The following is a 10,436-nucleotide window of genomic DNA, read 5'->3' as shown; positions in this document are numbered from 1 at the left end:
CATACAGGCCCCCCCCCCCCCGGAGCAGGAGGTGCTTGGACCTGCGGGTGGGGGCTTCGAGCCCTGGTGGGTAGAGCGGCCCAAACAGAGACGCTCGCTCACAGTTGGGCCAGCCTCCGAGGCCGCCCCTGTCACACAGTTGGTCCTTCCAGGGTCTCCGAGAAGAGCCTGTCCCAGCTCCATGGGAATGCACAGGGTCTCTTTGGTGACTTCCCCGGAGGGCAGCTGGGGCTCTCAGCTCTGCCTCAAGCAGCCCTGGACTCCGGTGGCATTTACTCCCTGTCAACCTCAGATCGCACTTGCCCCTCAGAGAAGCTGGCCCCTCCGTGGTGACCCGGAGCCTAGGGTAGATGCCCCCGAGGGGCTCTTATCCACCAGGTTAACCTAAATTTAAAAAAGTGTATTCACCTATGAGAGCCACACAGGGAGAGAAGCACCCTTGGTGGCCCAGGGCCATGGACACTCATGCACCTGGCGTGTACAGGGAGGTCCCAGGATGTGAACCCAAGGCCTTCCCATGTGGGTCCAGGGACATTATCCCTGCGCCACCATCTGCGCTGGTTGGCGTCTTGCGGCCTCGCTGCTGTTTCTTTTCTTCTCCGGTCTGACTCCTGCCAGGTGAGAAGACGCGAGGGTGGTGCTCCTCCTGGCCTTCAAGTCTGGAGGCACCGCATGGAGGAGATGGTGCCCGCAGGAGGGGCCGGCACACTGCAGGGGGTTCTGGGGAACACTGCAGAGGAGGTGGGACCCTGGGCCTTCTCCCATGAGCCTGGGCTTCCGGGGAGTGGAGGCTGGGACCTAGAGGACACGCATGTTGAGCGAGCGGTGGTCTGCACGCTGGGGCACACACAGGCAGCGGGCCTAGCGGGACTCCACGGTTTTTAGGTGGAGTTCAGCACGAGAGGCAGCATTTGAACCAGGCCTTGAAGGACGGAGGTGGCTGAGGGGACAAGGAAGGGAGGCCTTACAGGAGCCCCAGGCCAGACCAGGGCCCCAGCAGGCGTTCTCTGGCCTGCAGCCTCTAGCCCGGAGCTCAGGCACCTCTTTGATTTCTGAACACGCGACAGAATTTCCAGTGATTTGATGAGTCATGGGGAACAGAATGACTTTGCCCTCTTTCCTCTTAAATCCTACAAGAAATTTCCAGAAGCCCCACATGAATCAATTCCATGTGAGCCTGCCAAGGATTGCGTGTGATTATGATTTGGACTTTGAAACCTCTCAGGTACACACACACGCACACACACGCACACGCTATGTATAAAGAGATACACGTAAATCATGTCACTAGATAGACACGGAGAGCACACGTGTGCACGAGTGAATCTTCACTTCACCGTGCTCGGAGGCCCTTCCCCAGCCCTCAGCCCTCAGCCCCTCAGGACTTGGGGCACCTACGTGCACACCAGTGTGCTCTCAGGCCTACCTGGGGATCCGAACCCGTGGTCCCTGGCATGGCCTCTAATCTTCAGTCTGACACGCTACGGCCTTGCTGTCAGGCTGGGCCCAAAGGCAGACATCTGGCACCAAGGACGGCCTTCGTGTGTGCCGACGTTGAGACGGAGCAATCCGCAGGGCAGGACAGCTTAGCAACAGCCCGCCTGCGCTTCTCCCGGCTCCCCCTCCACCCTGAGGAGGCCTGGCCCCTCTAGGGGGCCGAGAAGTGCTCCTGACCTCCCCGCCCTTGGCAGGTGGGCAGTGAGCCAGGAGGAGGGCAGGGACCAGGCTGGCTCTGGAGGACTGCAGACGTTGTGTTGGGTGCCTCGAGGGTTCTCGTGACATCAGCGTCCCTGTGGAAAGATCTCGGGTGGCCCTAACAGCTGGGATTTGGGGCTGCACAGCCAGGAGTTCAGAGCCTGGCTGGGTTTGTCAGGGAGCCAGGGTCCATCTGATCTGTGTTTATATCCAGGCCCGGGTCCATCTCATCTGTGCTCCTGTCCACGGAACTAGCTTCTCGCAGCTCCACCCCCTTCCTGGGAGTGTGGCCGGGTGCTCCCAGGACGCTCTCCTTCCCAGACTCCCAGTGGCGCCCTACCTGCTTGCCTGGCCGAGGTGGGACTGTGGCTAAGACACACCTGCATGGCGGGGTCTAGATCTGGGAACCCCAGTCAGTCATTAGAGAGGAGGCGGGGCTGCCACGCGTGGACAGGAGCGTGTGTGACGCCCACCTGGAGCTGGGCCACCCCATCCTGCCTCTAGTACAACGTGGGGCCTGCTGGGGTGGCCGCTGGCTCTGTGGCTCTCCTGCTGGGGATGAGGCCTGCAGCCCCCACTTGCTCCTCCTCTGCACCCATTCCCTCCACGGCGTCTGGTCAGTTCCTTGCTCAAATGCACTCCTTTCCCGCCCCCTTCACTCCCTCTCACATCACTCACCGCCACCCCACCTGCGGCAGTCGCCTACCCAGGCCACCCGGGCAGAGGTGGTCTCCCCGCACCTCCAGGACTCAGCCACAGAGCACGCGCTTGGCCTCGGTCACTGTCACTGTCACCGTGCTGCCTGGAAGCGGCCGTGGCGGGATGGAGGCGTTTAGTCAATGCTGGCTGCAGGGTCGGGCCGCTCTCCTCACGGCACCTGAGCACCACTCAGGCCCTGCGCTTCCTCTGCTCCTGGCTCACCCCAAGTGTGTGAGGAAGGCGCGCTGAATACGAAGGGCGAGAGTCACCCCTTCTCTGCGCACAGAAGTTTTCAAAAGAGCAGGACCACAGGCCTCTTCAGTGAGGTTCTTTGTCCAAGCTACCACCTTCGGCTTTGTGGGTTAATGTGCTTTCTCAAAGCTCATTATCAAGACTGGCTTTTAGGTTTTAAGAGCACGTAGGTCTCCGAAGCCTTGTAAATTCCTTTGAAGTCATCCGTCTGAGGAAACAGCTGCCCACACTGCGGGCTCCGGGTCTGCAGGGCGCACCGGCCCTGACCGAGCGAGCGGGCCGCCCTGGTGTCCCCGCCACCTGTGCTGTGGTGGGTAGCAGGTGCAGAGCAGCGAGACGGGCCGAACCTGAGGGCCTCGCAGCCTGGGGCCAAGGAGTGCTGGGGACGGAGAGAGGCGGGGGGAGCAGGCGGGAATCTCTTCTCCCCTTCCCCGCAATGCTCTTTGAGCGAACGAGTCCACAGGAGAGAAGGGCTCTATGCAGGAGGGTGGTGGGGGCAGGAGGAGATGTGGTGGGCAGCAGGCCGACAAGTGACGAGGCTTGGCAGGTGTGGAGGGGCGGAACACTGCACGCAGAGCAGGGCGCGGGCTCGGGCCCCGCCTCTGTCGCCAGCTTCCGCAGGCGTCTGGCCTGGCAAGCCACTCCGCTGCATACTGCAGCCATGATTGTGAAGAGAGACCCAGTCCGGGTGGGTCCTGCCAGACGCAGAGGTCGTTCGTGACCTGGGGGTTAGGGCTGAGACTCCAGTGCGGTGGCTCCAGGTGGGGCTGCTCTCGGTGACGCCACAGAGGTGACACTTCTAACGGCGTGCACTACAGCGGTGCCTGGGGAGGTCCCCGCCAACGGTTCCCACGCGAGGCCTCGCAGGTCCCCAGGAGCAGAGCACTGCACTTCTGACCTATCCACTCACGGGCCAGGAGGAACCCTGCGCTGCACATGCCTGCAGAGAGGAGCGGGGGAGATATACGTGGGCATGTCAGGAAGTCTGTGGGCAAGAAGGATCAGAGCCCAAGTTTATTCTGTGCAAAAAGAATTAAAATCTAGGCATAATTAAAAATACATATGTTCCACAAAACCTTTGAGGATTCTATCGCATTAGGAAAGGTGTTTATCGTTATGAAGTGCTTTCATTTCACGTTGTTTTGTTTGTACAAAATTTGCCAAAAAGAGTCTGCACCTGGCCTGGTGGTTAAGGGAGCCAGATCCCTCATGGCCGACATGGTTCAAATCCCAGATGTGGCAGTTCAGGAAACATACGTGGCACATGTGTGTGCATGCCCGAATCACGGCAGGATGGACAACCTACAGGCCGCTCATGTGCTGGAAAGTAGCCCCATGTCCCAGCAAGGCCGGCACTGCCCTCTGGCCCCACGTTTTAGCTCACAGCCAGCACGGACCCTCTTCTACTCAGGGCAGGCAGCGGTCAAGCTCCTGGGCACTCTCAGGTCTGCTCCCGAGGGTGCTCTGCCCATGTGACCTCAGGTCGCAGCTCGCTCGTGTTGGTGCCTGGCCCCACTGCTGTCCGGCATTGCTCACGGCCCTGCTCTCCAAAGTGTCTCAGCGTGCACTGCCCACGCTGGCAGCTTGCTGGAGGGAGGGTTCGGGTCCCATCTCAGACACAGAACCTCCGGCATTGGCTTCGGCAGCACGTGCTCTGAAATGAGAGCCACACGGAGGAGACACAGGACCTCTGGACGTGGGGTCTGCAACGCGGCCTCTGAAACAAACAGGAAGTAACATTCGAGAACTAATGCCACATCTGCGTGGCCACGGAGCGCACATGTGCTTACAGATTAGAAAGGTGAAGCCGACGGATGAGGGGCAGGGCGGGGCTCCGGGTGCCTCCTGTCTTCTGCCGTTCCCCCTCGCCGTGCTGCAAGAGCGGGCTCAGCCCTGGGTCATAGAGACTCAGTGGCGTCCGCTGGAGCTAGAGATGTCCCCCTCAGGCTATTGTAAGGGCGTCACCCGGAAACTGCTGCCAGGGCACCCCGCCAGGTCAGAAGGCTGTCTGGATGAGAGCTCATTTTCCACGATTACCACCGGGCGTTTTCAGCTAGTTCTCTTTAACGGTCTGATTTAGGACAGGAGTCATCTAGGCGCCCAGGTGGGTGTGCCGTGGGGTGATATTTGGTGTAACGTGCACTCTCCGATGAGTAATCGTGAGCCCAAGGTCAGGCTGGAGACCCCCGGGCCAGGCTGGCTGACAGCCTTGCTACCAGTCCCTCTAACTATCCATGGTCTAACAGCGCGAGTCCACGCGGCACCACGGGCATCTCAGAGCGCCCCAGCAGAGTCACAGTCCTGTAAACTCGGTGTGGGGGTGTACCTGCAGGTCAGAAGCCCACCCTGCCGGGCTGCGCATCCATGCCCCTGCCAGGACCTCGCGTATTCCTGCACCGTCGCAGCCGCGGCCTGGTGGTCGCGCGTTAGTTGCTGAACACGACAGCGACTGAAACAGCCTTAGCAGTGGGAGCCAACGACTGAGGGTCTGAGCGGTGCGGAGAACCTTCCTGCAGGAGGAGCGTGTCAGGAGAGACATAAAGGCTGGGGGATGCAGCACGCAGGGCGGAGGGACAGTCACAGCCACCTGAGCCGCGCCGCCGGGCTTAGACCGTCACTCACAGAGAGATGCTGGCACGAGTGCCTTCGGGAGGAAGTCACTCCTGTGCCTCAAAACTGCAGTCTAAAAACAGTGCCCACGCGTCAGCAGGTGGCATGGCAGTGAAGGCGCCCGACTCACACAGGGCAGACTGCGGTTCAAGTCCGGACCGGTGACTTGCTTTCTCACTCTCTCTGGCCAGTGCGCATGCACTGCGACAATTTTTTTAAAAATGATAAATAAAATGAAATAGATAAGTATTAAAACAATTAAAACAAGTGAAAAAGAATAGCACCCACTCGTGACGGCGCGCACTGGTGTCCCCAGGCTCCAGTGTGGAAGCCCTAACCCCCAAGGCGGCTGTTTGGAGGCAGGGCTTGTTAGAGAAACAATCAGGAGAAACAAGGTGGTAAAGGGGGTCCTGGCCCCCAGATCGGCGGGCGACACCTCAGAGCACTCCCTTCGGCTGCAGAAGGCCACGTGGGGGCGCAGTGCGAAGGGCCATGACGCTCCTCAGCAGAAGCCTGCCTGCCCTGACTGCAGGTGGGTCTCTGGGCTCAGAACTGTGCGGAAGCAGCGGCTGGAGGGGGCCCCCGCTGTGGCTCTGACAACGGCCGCGGGCACAGGATGGGGACGCCGCGGAGGACAGGGTCCAAGCTCAGGGTGTGTGTGACCCCGCAGGCACGCTGCTCTGGGACTGCCCTCGTCACTGTGAGCAGGAGGAGTCGCTCCTGTGCTCTGCCTGTTGCCACCAACCTGCTTCCTTCTTTAACACCTCCGCCTTTCCTTTGTTAAAAAAGATTTATTTATTTAATTTGTTATTATTTTAACTTGCTATACTCACCAGACAGAGCCAGAGAGAGGGGGAAAGTGAGAAAGCAAGCCACCAGGTCCAGGACTCAAACCGTGGTTGGTCATGTGGGAGTCCAGCACCCCAACCGCCATGCCACCTGCCGGCCCCTGGCCTCTGACTTACCTAAACCATGAGCTGCCCAGCCTCACTCTTCCACCATGGGAGGATGGGCTTTGGGGCTGCAGTGGCCTCCGCTCTGCTGGCCCCGAGCCAGGATAGACACCGGCCTTGCTGTGGGGCTGGGCCGTCTCGTGGCTTCCCCACCACGGTGCTCACGGCCCAGGCTCCCTGTGCTCCACAGCTCCGTGGCAGTCGGCGGGCACGACGCCGTCCCCTTTCTGTCAGGAGCCCGGGCATTGCAGAGCTGCTGTGTGACTTAGCACCGGCCACCACGTGTGACCCGAGGTCTATGGGGACAGGGTTCCAGGGTGGAGGTGTGGGCAGGGTAGAGCTTCCCTCCCTCTCGTTCAGGGCTGGGGCCAGTCTTGGGCCGACTCTCCGTCCACGCAGAGATAGATGAAATGGCAAACCCAGGTCCCTCTGCACAGTGGCCTCTTCCTGTGACCTCAACCCTGGTAGGCATCAAGCCCTGTCTGCACTAGGTTCACTGCAGCCCGAGTTCCTGGGCACCAGCACCACCTGGCAGAAGCGACAGGCTCTCTTGCCTGTGACCTCCTGTCACCACTCTGGGTGCAGCCAGTCCTGGCCTGCAAACCTCCAGATGTCTCATGGTCACCCAGTCTCTGCCCCGAGTCTTGGAAGCGGGACTCACATGGGAACCCAGCGTGCCGACCTCTCCGCCCCCATGTCCCCGAGGCCACTGAGGCTCATCTGCACCCTGTCCTGGCTCCTGATCGGGCCCAGCCCTCCGCTGCCCCCGTCGTGCCACACGCCGCACGTCACCCGTGTCCCTGGGCCTCTCATCAGAATTCCAGCATGTCCTGCACCTCTCAAGGGTTCCCCTCAGGGGCCGGCTAGATGGCAGCTGCCCTGGTAAGTTTAAATCATCATTTGGTTCCCAAATTCAATTTGCAGCCACCATGGTCAGGAGCGCAGCTGCCAGGAAAGCGTCCCGGTGCTGGCGGGGCCCCGGGGCCACTGAAGCCTGTCTGCAGTCACGCGCTCCCCTCTGCATCGCGCAGCTCTTCAGCCCGCCCGCTACGATATTAAATATTGATTCGTCTTAATGAATGACAAAGTGCTAACATGTGATCCATAATAACGACGGCTCTCTTGTTAGGGGAATCTTGTGCTTTGAAGCCTTTAAAATCTTGACAAGGCCCAGCCCAGCAGCCAGCTGCAGTCACAGCTGCGGGTACAGAGCTGCCAGGGCACCAAGCCACATGCACCACCCAGCCCGCCCCGGCGTGGCACGCAGAGTCAGGTCAGTCCCTCCAGCCCAGCTGACAACCCATTTACGTGTGACAGTCGGGTCTGCTGAGAAGTGGACATCGAGATGGCAGAGACACAAGGGTTTCATGAGACAAAGCCTGAGAGACAAGGCAGGGGGGCGCGAGGCGGAGAGCCGGGGACGCAGCCCGACCTCGGTCTAGCTGTTGGTATGACCAGAGCACCTTGGCTGGGCAGAGCAGACACTCACCCCTGCTAGCCTGGGGAGAGGCCCTGTTAGCAGGAAAGGAGCTTCTCCGGGCACCCAAGGCAGGCGTAATCAGGCAAGATGCTAGGCTGCACTGTGACCCGCGGAGGTCAAGGGAGTCTGAGCAGTGTTACCCCCATCTCTCTCTCACGCTCACTGTCTCTGTGCCTCTCCCTGTGACAGAGCCCTCGGTGCCTGAACCTGCCCCGTCCCCCAGGTGACCCTCCAGGGCTGCCTGCCTGCCCGGGTGTCCAGGGTAGATGAGAGGCCTGTCCTGCATGGCACCTAGAATCTTCCTGGCAGGTGTTGGCACTGCCCCTTCCTTATCTCCAGGCCGGAAAGTCCTCCCGAGCCCTGGAAGCCTTCGGTGGGGGCCCTAATTCTGAAGGCCCTCGGCACCGCCTTCCTCGTGTCCCTGCTAAAATGTGCCTGTGAGATCTCCATTCTCGATGGCCAGGAGACAGTCCATGTCTACAGAGCCGCTGACCGGCCGAACGACCCAGACGGAGGCTGAGGGCCCCCGAAGCGGGTCTCACTCTCCTCTGGGACCCGTGTCCACGGGACTCGGGCTTCAGGAGGGGCTGTGTGTGAGTTCCTAACTTCTGGTCACTCGCTTCCACTGAGAAGCTAGCAGTGAGGAGCTGGAGGTCCAGGGAAGGAGGCTATGGCCTAGGGGTGGGGCCGCCATGACTTTCCAACTCGCACAGCCCCTGCCCTGCCTTCGCCAGTACCCAGGCATCCAGGAAGCCTGGTTCCCGGGGCCTTCGGCTCGCCAACCTGGGCCACCCGGCAGGCCTCGCCTCACCATGAGGTGAGCGCTGACCTTTGGGCCCTGCACACCCTGTGGAGGGTCCCGGAGGGTAGGACGACCTGGCACGTTCGTCTCATAGCCTGTAAATATTGACGGGGCCTCCTCTTTCAGAAAGTCTTGTAAAATATCCATAACATTCTTTTGTCTATTTTTTTAAAAGCCACGACAGTGCAGGGTAGGCCTCAGAGCCCTCGGTGTGAAGGACCAGAGCAGAACCAAAGCGACTCCATTTTGTCCCACCTTACTGAGGGATGGCACCTTTCAAAACTGGGCGAGCCGGACACATAAAGTCATGAGACCATCACCCCACCGGGACTGGCCAATGAAAGTAACAAAGGAGATACCAGAAACCTAAAGTAAGGTTTTGCCTAACTCAACGGTTTTTTAACCAATCAGCCAGAGACGCTACACTCCCTGTGATCTCCAACCAACGTGCTGTCCTGAGTGCTTTCCTCAGCACCCCTCGGCCTCCTCTACAACGGTCAAATAAAAACCCAGCCCCGCTAACACCGGGGCTCTCAACTCTGACCCGCTGTGCCAGCGAGTCTGGGCGTCCTGGCTCGAGCCTGAATAAAAGCGGCCCTTGCGTGTTTACAAGGAACGGCTCCCTGGTGGTCTTTTGGGAACTTTGGGACCAGGGCAAGACAGGTGTCCTCGCTCTGTCGCAGCAAGAGCTTGGGGGTGCGGTGCTGGGAGGGCTCTTGGAGACCCTGAAGGGGTCCGAGAACCGTCACAGGTGCACCTGGCCCAGAACGGACACGGTACCCAGAGAGCAGGGAGGGAGGTCTGCCTTCCAGCCTCCCAGTCCCGGCCCTCTGCTCCTCTCGAAGCATCTTTCCGAAGGTAGAAGCAGGCCTTTTCCACCAATTTGCAGGTGATGTTTATTCATGGCCACGCTCAGTCCTTCCAGGTTCATTTCTGCAAACCCTCCCAGGGTCGTTAGAGAACATCTGAGAGGCGGCGAGGCTCTGAGCTTTGATCCGACTCCTTAATTGCCTTTACTAATCACGGCCAGATCAAGAGGGTGAAAATAGGCTCCAGGGTCGGGGTGAGCGGTCCCCTAGCTGCAGGCTTCGGAGGGCAATGAGGACCGAGCGCGAGCAGATCCCTCTCCGCAGCCGCAACCATCGCTTTAATTAAATACACCGCCGTGACTGCTGAGCCGAGAAGCCTTGACGCTGGTTTCAGGTTATTTACAGAGACAAGCAGAAAGAACACCGGAAAGCCCTTCCTGGAAAAGACCACGCGTGATGTCCCCAGCGCTCTGTCCCCAGGCAGCGTGAGAAGTCTCTGCTCTCATCCCTCTTCCTCCGTCCTCCCCTTCTCTGCCTCCTCTCCTCAGTCTTTGTTTCCCTCCTTCCCTTTCTCCCTCCCTCCTGTCTCTTTCTCCCCCTCTGTGTCTGTCTCTTTTCTAGCTCGGCCTCTCCCCCACCCCGTTATCCCCCCCGTGTTTCTGAGGCTTCACTGATGTCTCCTCGTGTTGGAATGCCCTCCTGGCTATGGTCCATGTAGAGCCTGGCTGAGCCCCTGCAGGAAGGCTTGCAGAGTCGGGCCACAGCCCGGGTGACTGTCCCCACTGAGCTGACAGTCTGGGGCACGGATCTGCACTCACAGGGAAGTCCCTTCGTAACCAACCCTCGGTGTCCTCCTTCCACACAGCCTGAGTTGTGGCAGGTCCGAAAAGGTGTCTTTGGTTTCTTTGCTGTTTCCCCAACTGCGTCATCTCCCTGGAAGCCAAGGTCCCCTCCGTCTGGTGAGGCTGCGCACACGGCACCCCTGCAGCTAACTTCCTCTGTCCAGTGCTGCCCCCTTCTCTCCCCTGCCTTCCATGTAGGCCCCAGGGCCTGCCCAGCGACACCATGCAAGCTGACCTCCTAAAAATTAAAAAGAAAACAGAAAACGCCAACATGGTGCCAGGTTCAATCGTGAG

General features: G+C 59.9%; 1 protein-coding gene across 3 annotated transcripts in view; it reads left to right on the top strand.

Annotated features, from left to right (window-relative positions):
* Positions 1 to 9,109, top strand: part of LOC102475985 (uncharacterized) — a 10,154-nt gene extending 1,045 nt beyond the window's left edge. The window contains exons 2-4 of one of the 3 annotated variants that reach the window (XR_001370031.2): positions 6,701 to 7,091; positions 7,339 to 7,482; positions 8,667 to 9,106. Coding sequence is in view for 1 of the 3 variants with exons in the window: in XM_014586038.2 (XP_014441524.1) it covers positions 6,701 to 7,076 (376 nt within the window). In the remaining 2 variants the exon portion in view is untranslated. Of the gene's footprint in view, positions 1 to 6,700 lie in introns of all 3 variants that reach the window. The other 2 variants (XR_003548623.1, XM_014586038.2) reach the window with 2 other exon arrangements.
* Positions 9,110 to 10,436: the final 1,327 nt, after the last annotated feature.

This window comes from Tupaia chinensis, unplaced genomic scaffold, assembly GCF_000334495.1.
Source record: "Tupaia chinensis unplaced genomic scaffold, TupChi_1.0 Scaffold000110_1, whole genome shotgun sequence".
Classification (NCBI taxonomy): Eukaryota; Metazoa; Chordata; class Mammalia; order Scandentia; family Tupaiidae; genus Tupaia; species Tupaia belangeri.
Note: the sequence above shows the minus strand (reverse complement) of the source record. Positions and strands in the feature narration are given on the sequence as shown.